Genomic DNA, 17,264 nt, shown 5'->3' with positions numbered 1-17,264 from the left:
TAACCTAACAGCAAACCTTTATGATAAGCACGATGACTTCAATTTTCAATCCTTTACAATATGACAGGCAGGTAGTATGAAAGTTTTCCCTTTTTTATTAAGTCAGATGCTCCTGAACTTTTTTGTTGTAGGATGGTCAAATCTTCCCACATTAATTTAATGCTGCATGTATTTAAACTTGTAATCGTCGGGAAAGTTGGACATCCCAATAATTGATTTACTCGAGTTTGCTCTTTTTTTTCTCATTATTTCTTCATGTATAATGTCAATTTTTTATTTTCTGCTGCACCTCCACCCCTTTATAAAATTATGCCAATTTCTTTAAAAACTCACATTATAGGATAGCTGAACCCAAAATGTTTCACAAAAAATTATTTTATTGCCCTCAAAATCTTACAAGGGCTCTCCGCCATCAAATTGTTTTTTCTTTAGGTAAATATAAAAAAATGAAGTAAAGGTTGCAGACTAGTTTATTATAAATGTCAAATAACTTAATGAATTAATTCATGTATTGAAGAAACAAGGTATATTGAACTGATATTACATTTAATTGATTTGAAAAGTCTGTTAAGATCAAGAGTCCATTTGGACTTAACCTGCTAGAGCACAACCTGCAGAACCTGGCCAATCACAGACTTTGAGACCTGCGTTCCACTCCAGGCCTGCGGGACACTGTCTCTCGTAGAGAATACCCCAAACACAAGTCACGTATCCCTTACAAGTCTTACAGGACTGATATTCACCACTGGCTTTCCCTTTGCAGTCTTTCACACATGCTAGGAGTAAAAGTTATGAATTTTATCTGAACATTGACTTTCATAGAGCTTTCTGTTATACAAATTAGTTGCCTATATTAAGAAAAAATCAATTCATTTTGTATCAATAAAGTAATCGTTGATCAAATACTTTAATTTTACATATTATACACAACCAATTCCCATGACTTTTGTTTATATGACTAAACAACTATAACAAGTTCCAATTGCTATCGAGACTGCAACAGATCTTCCCAAAAAGCCAAAAAGGAGACAAACCATATAATTTAAACTGATGGATAAGCCAGTGCTAATTTATCAGTTTGAAAGGTTTGAAAATCTTGTGACAAAGACTTTTCGAAATAGGTTCTACCTTAAACTAAAAAACATTGTGATTAAAAGCAAAATTTATTCATACCAAGGTATATGTGACTTTCAGTGAAATTCTTTGCTCATTATTATGGAATACAAAGAGACAATGCATATGGAAATTTTGAAGTCACGTGCATTCTCGTTATATTTAATTCGCTACATATATTTTGTTATTTTTCTCCAAAATATTTTAGAAAATAAATTTATAAATATACAAAGGTTTTTACCTAATTTAATGCAGCGTATGGGGAATGGGGCTCAAAAAGGGAAAAGGGGGAAGGGGATGCTTGCAGAACATCTGTAATGGTCTACTTTACAATTAGAACTTTTTTTTTGGTATTAAAAACTCATTTTGATTTATATTTTTCAAAATATTGCAACTTACTTCCTGCTTTAATTTTTGAGCTGTTTGACACTGTTGTGGCACCTGCTTAGAATGAGAAAAGGTTTAATCCGGTTATGAAAAAGAAATTTTCTTAATATAACAATTGAGTGCAAAATCATTCTTGAATTTTAAAAATCTACTAAATATTGTATGTGTTTTCATTCGATTCTGTACTGAAAAACATGTTATCGTTTAAAAACATACCAGAAGTTACAGACTGTGTTGACAAGAGAGATGTAATTCTTGAAAATGTTGAAATGCGGCTACTTGTCATGATATTTGGAGTAGTATTGTTAATTATTGTGTTGCTGTTTGGTGTTGTGTTGCTGCTTGTTACAGTTTTGTTATTGGTTGCTGTTGTAGCTGGACTGGCATTTGTGTTTCTGGAGGTAGTTGCAATCACGTTGTTACTGCTACCGATAGGAGCTGTTGCTGTATTAGTTGAAGAATTGCCTAAGTAAAGTTAACAAATTTACTTTAAATGAACTATCGTTTATATTAGGACATGATGGCTCTGACATCATGGCTCTGATGCATACATTCTTTTAGCTCTGACATTGTCAAAGATGTTCGTTTTTATAATATATTGATTCAATCTTTATCTAAAGAAATCCAGGCTACCAACAGTGATGCCAGTTAGTAAACAGTCTTAATCAACAGTAATGTTCCTTTTATTCTGTACATTCAATTCATACAGATGTATAAGTGCTCCTACCAGTATCCAATGCACAGCCCAGCAGGTCAAACCTCATAGAGATATGATTATTCCATTCCAAAGGATTTATTCTGATGCATTTTGCAATCACTGGACAATCAAAATTATGACTCGCTGTTGAATTTTCGTCTGTATTACCAACAAATATCTGCAAGAATAGCAATAAATAGCAAGAAAAATTAGTTGATACAAGCTTAACGAGCAATCCTCTATATGCGAAACCGTTCACGGTAACTCAGTCGGTAGAGCGCTCGCTCCGTGATCGGGAGCTCGTGAGTTCGAATCTCGGTCGCGACTAACCTAAGTCGATAAAAAAAATGGGTAGCAACTGTCCCTTCGCCCTGCGCTCGGCACTTTGAATTGAAAGTTGCGGGTCCCTCGGATGAGACCTTAAAAACCGAGGCCCCGTATCTCGTCAGGCGTTGGCACGATAAAGATCCCTCACTGCTCAATGGCCCTGAGTGCCGAGTAAAGGTCAAAATTTGAAGCCCTTCACCGGTATATGGTGACGTCTCTATATGAGTGAAATATTCTCGAATGGGATGTTAAACAACATACAATCAATCTATATGCGAACAACAAATAAATGTTAAGTCTTCATTTTTTAAATGACCTTTCTGCATTTAGACAAAGGTTACTTTTTACATTGATTAACATAATCATACAAATAAACAAATGATGAAAAAAAAACTTTTTAATGTAAGGACCATCTACACTGGTTTCTTTTATTTTACTTGATTTCTCCTATTCAGTTTATGGCTATTATGGCACTCCCATCCTCAAGTCAACGCCACACGCATAAGAAATTAGTTGACAATTATGTTATGTCATTTAAATCAATCAGAGACACTTAAAAATAAATATTTTCGGCAAACCTCTATTTTGTGAAAAATGCATAATTTATAGGCACCTAGTTACCAACATTTGGACCTTCTTTTGTCATATCACAATTGCATTAAATTTACATACATTAGTGCAAAAGTCAACTGCAAATTCCTATATGAAGGAGTAAAGTAACAAGCCTCTATTGTTATATTTTTTGTATTATTTAACGTCTCTTCAGGCTTCTTTACTCATATCTGAAGTGTTCTTAACTCATTGCTCCATTACGTCATCAAATATCGCAATTTTAAGTGCGTTGCATTTACCACGTTTCTATATCAAAATCTCCTCTCAAAATCTCCAAAAACTGCCAAAGGTTCTACATTAATACAATTTTATTTCTTTGCTGTTCTTGAGAACAGTTTTAAAGATATATCCTATATTTTCCTATGTTAAACTTTGACACACTGTTGTAGACAGCCCTACCCGCAGGGATCATAATAGGAACAGAGCTGAATTACCTGAGTTACCTTCATTACCTCAATAAAAATATGTTGTTATTAAGAAGGAATTTCAATATTTCTTATGTAACATTTTTACCCCCTGTTGTGGTCCGTCCTATCCTCTGGAGTCCTGATTTGAACAAACTTTTATATACACTACCTTGATGATGCTTCTATATTAATGTGACTAATCATGGCTTTGCTATTCTTGAGAAGAAAATTTTTAGAGATACAGTACCGACCAGACACAACCTAGCAGAAAGCGGACCCCGTTCGTTTTCCGTGTTCGCTTTGGATCCTCTAAGACTTGACCCCGAGCGAACCCGGAGCACAACCAAAGCCACCCAAAGCGGACGCAGAGTGAATCCCAATAGCGGAAAACAATTTCAAAAGTACACCCAGAAAGTGAATCCGGCGTTCGATCAGCACGCCGGTTGGCATCTGATGTAAATCAAAACATATGTACACGTACGCTTGTAAGTGTATAAGCAATGCCTGTTAATATACAATTTAAATTTACTTTTATTAATTGATATTAATAAATTATGATTCTCTATACATTTTTTAAAATTCTATTCATTATTCGATTGACAAAAGCTATATGATTTTTTTTTTTTTTGATATTTGCAGGTACTTTTTATTTTCTTATCCTCAATCCAAAGTTATTTTATGAAACACATGTACACCACTTAAATATTTTTTAACAACAATTTTTCATACTGTTATAAAGATTTATCTTTAAAAAAAATAATAATAATAAAAAAATCCTCTTTCTGAAATTAAGAACCCTCTCTACACTGCACACTAAAGAGTTCCGACTCAATGGTATTTTTCTGCAATTAGAGTGATCTGCCCTTTGATCTAAATTCCAATAAATAGAAATTCACAGTATATTACTCAATTTGTAATCAATACATATATTCTTAACATTTTAAAAGGCCAGATAAATTAATTGAACATGTTATTTACATGTATTTTCTTCATGGAAGTAAACAACAGTGATTGCTGATCACTGATATTGTGTTGTGTTTGAACATTTTTCCTGGGGGTAAATGCCACGCACCATATATTAAACTTTAAATAGATAAGCTCAATATTTACACCTTTATTCAATGTAATTTTCTCGATGTCCAAAAAACATTTTGCACTGGTGAAGAGAGGGTCCTTAATCTCGCTAACTCATATTTATGCGTAGAACTGTGCAAAATCAGTACTGGTAATATTACTAATGCCCTCCAATTGTCGCACGCAGGTTTATATAGGTACATGCTTTTGATCGTCACGAAAATGAACCAATTCAACTGTGGTATATTTAAGAAATGAATTTAATTTTTGAAGATTCATGAGGACATGAACTAGACGCTTCACGTCGGCATATTTCATGAAGCGCGTTAGCGCTTCATGATAAATATGCCGGCGTGAAGCGTTGTAGTTCATGAACCTCATGAATTTTCAAAAATTAAATTCATTTCTTATATTTACATTATTATTCTGATGAGTTGCCACAATTTAACTGCCATTTTTAAAGCAAAACAGTTTGCACTATAGTTTTGACGTCAAGTACGGTATCATGACGTAACAATAGAGATAATCATGCTTATCCATGGTAGTTCATGAGAAAATGAACAGTATTCTAATTTGCAAGGAATCTTAAGGAAAATATTTGGAAATGTAAATATTTAAGAAATAAACAACAATGTTAAAAAGTTCTCTGGGAAATGAACTTGGTTGGTCACGTGATCAAATCCTGTGAAGCCCGAAGGGCTTCTCAGAAGATTTGATCACGTACCAACCAAGTTCATTTCCCAGTGAACTTTTTAACATTGTTGTTTATTACTTTTATTTACATTTGAGACGAATATTCTGAATAGAACTGCATTTATTACACGAACGGCCTGCCGTATTGCTATGTTGTGACGCGACATGACCTAGAAGCTGTTTGGTCTTGAGAGTTCGCCTCGCTCCAACATTTGAATATTTACATTGGTGTTCAGCATTCCAGTTCAGGAAATATCTGTTCATAATGAAAAAACAATGATAGCTACTGGGAATAATCTTACTATTATTGTATGAGTTCTTTATATATGAAGTCAAAAGCGCTGCTATCGTCTTCAGTTTACATACCTTCAAAGGAATTTCGGGTTAAAAAGGTAAGCGTGATTTTAGGCTAATTAGGAAACATTCTTCACACCAAAGAAAGATCTAATGATCATTTGTTGAACGAAAAAAACAAATATATGTTTCAATTATTTTATCTTTTTCATCGCTTTAACGGTTTCGAAGTTCCAAAAGTGTCACTGTGACAGAAATATGATATCGTCTCGCTGTGTGATTCGGTCACGCCATGACCTCTGACCCCCTAATAAGTTCATACAGAATTGAACATATTTTCTCTTCAATAGGTTCATCAAAGAAAAATATTTGGAAATGTAAATATTAGAAAATATGTGACGCGTCACGAGACTTCTGGCCCAAATGCGGCATTGATAAAACAGAGAATTGACGTCATAAACAACGCACGTTTTTTTCTCGGTTTTCCTTCATTTTTTTACCACTTCATCTTCAGTAAAAAAAAAAAACAAACAAACTGTCAAACATTATGGGCTTCCAGTGAACAACATAAAGGAAGAAAATTCTGATTCCTTATTCATTTAACAAATTTTAATATATTTTATTTGACATTAATTTTGTGAGAGATCATGACTTCGGTAGGTTTAGCATCGAAAGTGAAAGTACACAACGACGGGGTGTGATGCGGAAGGGAAAACCAAAAGAAAATAAAAAAAAAAAAAATTATAACAAAAGTTAATTCTTTCGTAGCAACCTGATCTACAAATTTACATTGATCAATAAGAGGTTTTGGCATGCCTTTCTAGGCAATTGAAAACTCGTTGGTTTCGGCGATATTTCATGTATGCATTATAACAGTTGAGTTACACAATTTCTTATCAAAAGATTTGCATTAAAAAAGGGATCTCTCATTATAAAATTTTTGTTTTGTTTTCTTTCTTTATTAGGGGGAGGGGGATAAGGGGTACAAAAGAAATTGAATAAACAAGCAATCAGTGTCCACAATATATGATGACTGTAAAAGCTCTCCGATCTTTTTTAAAAACATTTTTGAAGATGTACAGTTTAGCGTCTTTGTCCAAAAATGTGCATTTTGTACGTAAACGTGAAAATTTAAATATATGTACTTTTCCATATATATCGCCGACTCGGAGTTATGCAAATCAATCAATCCTAATTAAAAAGCTATATATTCCTAGCCGAGAACACGAACACGTCAACAATTTAGAGATTTATAAAATTTCAAAAAAATTGTGGAAATTAAATGTCACGAAAGCAAAATATTGGTCTTGGTTTTTCGGAGTTAATAAATTTCCATGCAGAGTAACGAAAAATGACCTTAGAAACGCTCCCTCCAGATCACACAACAGACCCCTCTTATATACCCGGTATGTTAAGAAGAGCCATTTATCTGAAGAAAATTGCAAGAAAGTCGTTTACATTCCCCCTTTTTTACGATATAGGTTTCTCAGATTTGAACTTCAGGTTTGAGCTTTTAACACTGTGCCGGATATTTCTGCCACTTCCAAAGTGGCAAATTGGCGCCCGCCAAACTCTTATTTGACATAAAAACCATGTATACCAAGTGGTAGACCATCACTTACAGAGTTCAAAACTACCTTTGTTACAGGTAAATCTCATCTGTCAGGTGAGATAATCACCTTTGAAAAGAAAATTCCCATGGGAAATATAAAGTTCCTGTGGGAAAATATTGAAAATCCTGAGGGATATTATTAAAATCCTGCAGGATTTTAACATTTCCTGCAGGATATTTAAGAATTCCTGCAGGAATTCAATTTACTAAGAGATAATTTAAGAGTCATTCTCTGTAATGACTTGAACTTTTATATAGGAGCTGTGGCACGCATAGTCTCAGAATTTCTCCAAACTCTCGATGATAAAAGTCTTTGATACCATTAACTCAAATCAGGCAAAAATTGGTTGCTACATGTCATGGTTACCATAGCAACATGCCCTAAAGTTTGAAAAATGGCATTTTTCAACATGTTCAGAGTCCCACAGTTAACGATTGCAGCAAAGCAAACAAGTGGCAATGGCTGTTTCTAAAAGTTGAAGGCCTGATGTCTTAAATGCATGATAAACATGTTTGGTAAATCTACTATTACATACGTTACTATGGAAACAAAGTATTCAAAAGTCATAATTTTGTTCATTTAATTTTATAAAGTCATACATTTAAAAATAAAAACAATTATAGGTTGAAATGCAAGAAAATAATAGACAAGAGATCCATGTAACATATACCAAGGACGAAATATGGAATATCTTATAGGTTGGCAATGGTTGCCATGGTTTTAATACCACAAAGGGACTTTAAATTTACTCTCTTAGAGTTTTAATCTTATCCTATCTTTTTAAAAAGCATATTTCTATATAACTGGTGATCAATTTTTAAAGGCGTTGGTGTGGCCCTAATTTTCACATTTCAAAAAATTCAAAAGCAATTCTTTAAATAGAACGTTGCTATGGAAATTAGCAAAAAAAATATGCATAAAAATCTGAACTAGAACTGTCCAAAAGGGACAAATACCCCCCGCTGGGTTTTTCAGAGGTGCCAAATCACTAATATTTTATGGATCTACGAGGTGTTTAGAATTTTCTTATTAACATTTAGCGTGAAATAAATAATTGCTCATTATATTTTTTTAATGAATGAAACCAAGGAACAACCTAATAAAACATCAATACCAATACATTGTAATTACATTGTTTTTTTAATACATTGAAAAAATAAGTTGCAACTATCTGTCATCTTTTTGAGACATGACATTCTGCAAATTGATTGTTGAAAAAAAAATCAATTAATTACAAAATCAAATTAATCTTGATAACTTTATATCAAATCATTTTAAAAATGAATGGCTGGTCATCCAGTAACTATGTACTATGACAGACAATAAATTACAATTAAGAGAATTAAAGAACAGAGATCTTTAAATTCCCAGGAGATATAGATAACACATGCTTGATCAGAGATGCCCTAACAACTTCCCACACTGAACTCATTAATTTATCTCTAACTGGATGATGTCCACTCATTACTCCCAAGGGACAAATGGATTTACACTATCTGCTGTGTAATGTAAAAATTGCTTTTAATACTTGGTGATTTTTTTTTTTGTTTTAATGAATAGTTTTAAGCTGTAGTTCACATTTTTGTACAGATGTTCTAGATTCTGTGTCTCAAACCTTAGAAATAAACCCAAAATGACTAAGTCAATAAAAATAAAAAGAAATTAAAAAAAAAACCCTTGTAAAATGCAGAAAAATTATCAAATAATGTTGAAAATACCAGGTGCACATCTTCATATGGTAAATAATGAGTGTACAAATTTTCATACAATTCTATGAAATAGTCTATGAGAAAAGGTCAGGACAAAACCACATAATAAAAATGAAAAAAAACATCTGTAAAATGCAGAAAAATTATTCAATCATGATGAAAATACCAGGTGCACACCTTCATATGGTGAATAATAAGTGTACAAATTTTCAGACAAATCTATGCAATAGTTTCCGAGAAATGCTCTGGACAGAATCTTGTCTACAGACAGACGGACAGACGGACGGACAGACAGACGGACATGGTGATTCCAATATACCCCCCCCTAAACTTCGTTTGCGGGGGGTATAAAAATATTCTGTTTCCTTGGATACGTACCCTTGTATGTAGATTCCCAAAACTTTTATGATTGATATACATAAACAACTAACCTGATTTTCAATTTTGACTACCACCCAATTTCTAACTGGATGCCAAAAGCTGGCACATAGGATTTAATATTGATTTAAAATTAACAAAATCGAACATTTTCCCTTCTTGGTAACCATAGCAACAGTGTTGTATTTTTCAACACACTTTATCAATATACGATATTCAACTTTAGTTCTACCAGATAAGTACTATTCAGGGTGAGTAAAATAATATGTTTCTTGATTAAAAGGTAAGTAAATTCCTAAAGCAGCAAAAAAATATCATTTTAAACAACTGGTACATTGTTTCCATGGTGATACTGCACAGTAACACTTAATCCCAATTTTTTTTATGTTGTCAGTGTTGCAAGGTCCTAAGGATGTATATGTGCCAGTCATGAATTTTATTGTTTTTCCTCAAGATAGTAGCATCAACCCAATCTTAGAAACAGATTTTGCATGGTTACACTGTGTTACCATGGCAACCATGAAAGTTATTTTTAGAATAATATTGCCAATACCTAATTACTTAAGGTCAAATAGTTTTATTGTTTTTCTTTGGTTGTTGATTGAGTTTGATCATGTTACATGTATAATTAGTGAATATCGAGCGTTTTTCAGCATTTTTCAGCATCTAAAATGTATTCCAAATGTACCCATGGTTACCACTAACTTAGAGATAAATTCTAAATAGTTTCTTTATAGCATAAGTAGCAACAAGGTCTCATGTTTTTGTGAGAATGGTTTGTTTCTTTTTCTTAGTCTTTATTTAGGCTTAATAAAGATTCAAAGTAGCTGAAAATCTCAATTTTTTTCAACTTTTCTGGCTGTTACCATGGCAACCGAGACACATAGCAACGAAATTTTGTTTGATATATGTTTCTGGTGTCAAGTTGTAATAATGGGCAAAGTTTCATCAAAATCGGTGACCATGCGTGGCAAAGAAGTTTAAGTGGTTACAGAGAATAGCTATTAATTTCCTAAGGGATAATACTCTCCTACAGGAGTAAGACAAATCCTATAGGAGAAAAAATATCCTACAGGAAAGAAAAATTCTCCCAAGGGAAATTTTTTCTCCCTTAGGAAAACATTTTCCCATGGGATTAAAATTCCCTTAGGAATTTGAGAGTTATTCCTATATGAATTTTGTGTGTGCCATTTTCTTCTCAATTTGATATTAATTATGATTAAAAAAAAATCCCTTAGGAATATGTGATATTACTCCCATAGGATTTTGTATGTGGTATCTTATACCCATTTTGCTTAAGTTGTATAAAGTGTTTCCTCTTATTTGTGTGTGGGTGTCATCATTTGAATAAACTTGAAACTACAATACTTGAGAATGCTTTCATATCAGTATGACTAAACATGACTTTTCTGTTCTTGAGAAGACTTTTTCCGATATATTCCTATGTAAAACTTATATTCCCCATTGTGGCCCCACCCTATCCCCGGGGGTCATAATTTAAACGAACTTGAATCTGCACTACCTGAGGATGCTTCCAGTTCAATATAACTATTGGTTTTGCTGTTCTTGAGCAGAGGATTTTTAAAGATTTTTTCCTATTGCTTTGTAAAAATTTGATCCCCTATTTTGCCCCCCCCCCCAGGAGGGGGGGGGTCGTCTTTTGAACAAACTTGAATCTACAGTACCTGGGGATGCTTCCATATCACTATGAATAAACATGGTTTTGTTGTTCTTAAGGAGATTTTTTTTCTTATATATTCTATGTATAACTTTGATCCCCCATTGTGGCCCCACCCTACCCCGCGGGGGGGGGGTCATAATTTGAATAAACTTGAATCTACAATAACTGATGATGCTTCCATATCAATGACTAAACATGCCTTTTCTTTTCTTGAGAAGAAGATTTTTAAAGATTTTTTCCTATATATTCCTATGTAAAACTTTTTCCCTCATTCCCCACCCTAACCCTGGGGGCCATCATTTGAATCTACACTATGTAAAGAATATTTGCTGTAAGTTTCAACTTTTTTGGCTCAGTGGTTCTTGAGAAGAAGATTTTTAAAACCTGACACCAATTTTTCACTCTTTCTGAATTATCTCCCCTTGACAGAGGGTGTGGCCCTTTACTTGAATAAATCTGAATTTCCTTCATCCAAGGATGCTCTATGGAAAGTTTGGTTGAAATTGACCCAGTGGTTCTGGAGAAGAGGACGAAAATGTGAACAGTTTACAGACGGACGGACAGCTAGATGGACAACAGACGAAATGTGATCACAAAAGCTCACTTGAGCTTTCAGTTCAGGTGAGCTAACAACTGTACCAAAACCAACGAAATAAAGAGAAATAAATAATATTAAATTGCACTCACTCCCTTTCAAATAAAATGTTAATTCAATACTACATCATGTGCATATGTGTATATATAAGGTCTGGATCTAATGCATTTTCTTCTCTTCCAAAAATTAATCAGTGCACTTAACAAGTACAAGCATTATACCCACTTAAGACTGCTCAATGTTCATTGTTCAAAAACTACATGTAACTAGTTTTAACAGTGACTGTTACAGTAGCCTCTAAATATATTCGTTTACTTGTGTAAAAAGAATCGAAAAGAAATCAAACAGCTAACACATGATACACATTCAAGTTGCTTCGCTGCAATTACAATAGAACTGACACGATGCCTTCATTAATGGAGTAATTTACACATATTAAATCATGAAAATCAAATAAAATGATTTAAACTTTCATGGATTAACCCTTTAATTATTAATCCATGATAATCAAATAAAATGATTTAAACTTTCATGGATTAACCCTTTAATTATTAATCCAATCTTCTTCAGTTCTTGTTCTTTCTTTCAATTTCACTCCATTCCTCTTTAAGGAGGGATTCTTCTCAAATTTCTAGTATTTAAAAATTAATGAATTTTTTATAGATTCAAGAAGACATCATCACTAAGTGATGGTATCAATTATATTAAATTTGACCGTTTTATTTTAAAAGCAAGGTCAGGTCAAGGTCATTGTCTTTTTCCTTGACCGTAAGAATAAAAAAATACTGTTGCCAATCATGCGATGCCTACTTCTATTTCAAAAATCCCTTACTTCTAAATATATAAGACATATAAGCAAATGTACTTTGAATATTTCATCTAGTCAGAAACCAGACAAGAATCCCTCCTTAAAGCGCTTTACTGACTTGGATCGCAGTGTTCACTAAAACACGAAAACATTCCTTTAACAATTTATTTATTTTTTATTATTTATTTATTTTTAATTTATTTATTTATTTATTTTGTATAACGATATCATATATGACATTTACAAATTCATTTTGTTTGCCTTGTGTTTGGTTGAAATATTGAAATGAAGTTGAAAATATATTCAGAATATTAAAAACTTATTTAACAAATATTTAGAATGTTAAGTTCAATTTAAAAAAATGAATCTGTGACACAAAGGAAATTGTTTCTGTTTTATTTAAAATATTTTTAAATAGTAAAATCAATGGTATCCTTTTCTTCGTCTTTTTTTGGGGGTGGGGGGGGGGGTGGGGGTGGGGGGGGGTTACAGCGAAATACGATATAACACATTGTTTGCGATAAATAGAGAAATTAGATACTGGGAGAGTTGCACACTCGGAAATGGGTTAAAAAGTACGTGCAATATTTGTATTCGCTAAGATCTTTTGAAAGTGGAATTTCGCTGATGTTTGAGTGATTAAAATGCCGCTGACACTGAAAAGCAAGGTTTCTCAATGACTAAAATTAGCTCTTAATTAATTTGTTTTGAGAAAATATTCTTAGCTTTTTGGGGGGGGGGGGGGTAATTTATTTTTGACAGTAACATTGATAATAACAATAACAATAACATTGATGTACCAAAATGTTGATTTACCTTGAGCAATTAGGTTCGAGATGATGGGTTTCATCATAATTTCTGAATATTTTTTCCCTCGGGTTTTGTTTAAGTTCTTAAATTCTTACTTGCTGAAGTATGTATAAAATATCGCATCCATAGAAGATTGCTAGAAACACGAGGGCAGCAACTCAACCCAACCCCCTCCTTCCCTCTTTTATTTTTTTATTATTATTATCAGGACTATTAATAATATATGTGCACTAATTAATAATAATATTTTGCTGAATTTCTAACTTGTACATCTCTTGATTTAGTCCACAGGTAACATACCGTATGGGAAGCTATTTCAGTTGGGAGGGGGGCACAGCCATAATTTTTTGTTTGTTTGTTTTGCACGTTTTACATCTTTAAATGTCAAAAGATTTCGACATTTTTTGAGTTGATTTGGAACCCCCTCCCCTTCCCCACCTTTCTGGGTAAACAAATTCTAGATCCATGCATGGCAAAATCTTGGGGGGGGGGGAGGGATGAGAAGGAAAATTAACGTTCTATTTTTCTTGTTAGGGGTAGTTTTGGGCTACAGGTTGTCGTTGTTCAGGATCAAACTTAAATGTTTACAAAATATTTTTAAAGTCCTTTTACAGTTTATCCAATGCAAAAATAAGCCTGTGTTAAAATCATTAGAAATACACGGTGGTATATTTAACGTTGATATATTATAGACATGCAAATATTTTTTTTTCTTCTTATGTTGGTAAATATTATGTCGTTCGCACAAAATATAATTGTCGTTTGCACGAGCGCGAGCTAATAACCTCGTTCGTACAACTTATTATGTCATTTGCACGAATTGTTATCTTGTTTGCACGAGATAATTATCTCGTTTGCGCAATGTAATTATCTCATTCGCATATGATTTTCACGTTCGCACGAGATAATAATCTCATTCGCATATGATTTTCACGTTCGCACGAGATAATTATCTCATTCGCATATGATTTTCACGTTCGCACGAGATAATTATCTCACACGCATATGAAAAATGTAGCATCGGGGAGGGCGGAAGTGTAGGGTGACACACCCCAATTAAATTTTACTATTGAAAATGTTCAACGAAAGACTGATAACCCCTTTTTTGTTGCATATAGTTAAATCATGGTAAATAATTATTGTATTAAAAATTTTGGTCGTGAAGTTAAGTCGGAACTAACCTTCCTATTTTCCTTTTAAACTCTAACCCCCCCCCCTTCCCATGTGTATATTCTTCTAACAAAGGGCTTTCATTGAAGACTTTAAAACTAATGATATTATTTACTAAAGTTTGATTGATCATGATTTACGAATTATTTCCGCCATTGAATTTCATATATAAGAAATGTACAGTGCTGTTTAATAATAAAATTCTCTGCACAGATTAAAGTAAAAAGAAAATAATGTCGTGCGAACGAGATATCTCGTGCAAACGACTTAGTAATTTCAAGCATGTCTCTAGCATGTCTAGAGAGCCATGCCAAAACCACCTTCTTGTTGAACAATGTTGACCATGCTGTTATGAAAGTATTAACTTGTTTGATTTTAAATATACTAAAAATTCATTTTCGTATTTTCTTTCCGTTTTCCGATCCGCGTTTTAGCAACACCCACTACGAATCAAAAAGTTGCTTCATTGTAAACAAGCTTCTGTTCGATTTTCCTTCTTAAATCGACAGAATGAGTGAAAACATTATTGTATTTAGTGCCAATACAATTCCCTATTAACAACGACGAGTGTAAGGAGTAAAATTATCTGATGAGACAATAAAGTTAAGGGGAAGAACAATTTGTTTGTTTGTGTTGTTGGGATAGGGATGGGTTCGGAAGGCACCCCTTTTACCACCCACCCTCTTTAGATCTATGCTACATGTATGTATGTTTAACAAAAAACAATCTGTTTAGTGTATACTTAATTATGAAATTACCCAAATCATAACTTCTGAAGAAGCTGTATCACAAAATAGTGATGTATTGCATTGCATGAAAACAACAGATGTCTTTATTAATCCGATTGTTGATTATTCGAATAATCCAATTGTAACGTCACATCTCTGAAAATAGTATGCATATGAGGGTAAGACTTCGTCTTAGTAATTTTGGATATCTAAGCTACAGTATTAAGTAAACATGTTAGTTTTCAAAAATTCCTTATTTGGACCCAAAATCTCATGGCTGGTCACATATAAGGGGCGGAGCTAACACGCGGTAAGACAAAACGGGGTCCACTTCATGCTTGAGTAAAAGCAAATGCCGGATTCGCTCTGGCAGACCAGAGCTGACCCAGAACAAACGCACAGCGAACCCGGAGCGCACCCAAACCGTTTAAAGAAGCGGACCCCGAGCGAACCCTGTGTTCACTCTGGTGTTAGGTTGTGTCTGGTCGGTACTGTATTTCCTATATATTTGACACCCTGTTGTGACGCCATGGATCAGAATTGGAACAAACTTCAATCTTCATTACCTAAGGATGCTTCTATTATAATGGTTTTATTGTTATTGAGAAGGATTTTTAAAAACATTTTCTATATATTTGTATGTAAAACTTTGATCCCTTTTTGTGACCCGCCCTATCCCCCGGGGTCCTGATTTGAAAAAACTTAAATCTACACTTTATGAATCATGGCTTTGCTTGAGAAGAAACGTTTCAAAGATATTTCCTATATATTCTTATGTTAAACTTCGACACCTTTTTGTGGCCCTGCCCTACCCCCAGGGATCATAAGTGGAACAATCTTAATTTTCATTACTGGAGGATGCATCTATATTAATGTGACTAATAATGGCTTTGTTGTTATTGAGAAGGATTTTTAAAGATATTTCCTATATACATTTATTTCTATGTAAAACTTCCCTGTTGTGGCCCAGCCCTTGGTTCATGATTTGAACGAACTTAAATCTACAGTATGTAATGAATTTTTCATATGTCATATAAGATAAATCAACATTTGCTGAAAAAATTCAGCTGAGTGCATTGCATTAATTTTTTATAAAAAAGCCAAGTCCCTGATTTTACTGGACAAGTTACAGGAATTTCATTGTTCATATTTAATGTGATTACATGATTGACTCAAGAAATAGAATAAAAACATCAGGACAATAAGATTATTAGGATGTCCTTATTTAATATTTTTAATGTATTTTATACATGCAACTAAACATGAAAAAATAATAAAATTCAGGAGTTAAAATTTACACAATCACATATATAAAAACATTTCTAGAATGCCTACGTGTTCTTCGCAGAATTATGCTTAAATTTTTACATGTAATACTTTTTTCCTTCTTAAATGAAATGAATTTGATTAGCACATACTATGTTTCCAAAATACTGTTGATTTGTGCCATTAAAAAAAAATTATAACAGTTTATCTTACAAGAAGTCTTTTGCTCCTTTTCTTACTCTAGATGGACAATATATATATATATATATATATATATATATATATATATATATATATATATATATATATATATATATATATATATATATATTACAATTAAAATTAGATGTTCTGATGTTCCGCTACCGCTTCTCAAACCATTCGGGGTCACGTCAGAGCGACCTTTCGATTACCCAATAAAATCGCCGTCTCCATAATCTTGGCTCGGATGCGTTTCTTTTTTACTGCCAAACCTAAACGCCCGAGGGGTTACGTAGTAAACAAAATATGCATGGTAAAGACCTTGCTTTATGTGAATGTGACGTGCGGGATATATAGACGTATAGTTTGTACATTTTCGTTTGCGTTATTCAGGTAAGAATGCCAGATTGGCGGACTATACGTTCAATTTATACCAAAATTACTTTAATTCAGCGTGAGATAGTCTACTGAGCATCAATAATGTTAAGATGTAGCCGTAAAACTAATTTTAGAATACAGAAGCTTGAATCTGATTTGCCAAAATTTTTATGTTTATTCATAACCGAAAGGTCTCTCTGACGTGACTCCGAATGGGATGTTGTTAGATGTGTGAGAAGCGGTAGCGGATTCGGAACATCTCATTTTAATTATATTGATATATCACCACACTTTTTCAGTTAATGTATTTTGGGGTTTACAGT

General features: G+C 33.2%; 1 protein-coding gene across 1 annotated transcript in view; it reads right to left on the bottom strand.

Annotated features, from left to right (window-relative positions):
- Positions 1–519: 519 nt before the first annotated feature.
- Positions 520–17,264, bottom strand: part of LOC133192915 (uncharacterized) — an 804,603-nt gene continuing 787,858 nt past the window's right edge. Inside the window, 4 exon segments of the mRNA XM_061328921.1 lie at positions 520–776; positions 1,513–1,557; positions 1,717–1,965; positions 2,195–2,375. Coding sequence (XP_061184905.1) covers positions 592–776; positions 1,513–1,557; positions 1,717–1,965; positions 2,195–2,375 — 660 coding nt within the window. The 3' untranslated portion in view covers positions 520–591.

The sequence above is a fragment of the Saccostrea echinata genome, unplaced genomic scaffold, assembly GCF_033153115.1.
Source record: "Saccostrea echinata isolate AGI-Se365-2 ecotype Australia unplaced genomic scaffold, CSIRO_AGI_Sech_v1 ptg000025l, whole genome shotgun sequence".
In the NCBI taxonomy this organism is placed as follows: domain Eukaryota; kingdom Metazoa; phylum Mollusca; class Bivalvia; order Ostreida; family Ostreidae; genus Saccostrea; species Saccostrea echinata.
This window is presented reverse-complemented; position numbering and strand designations above follow the sequence as displayed.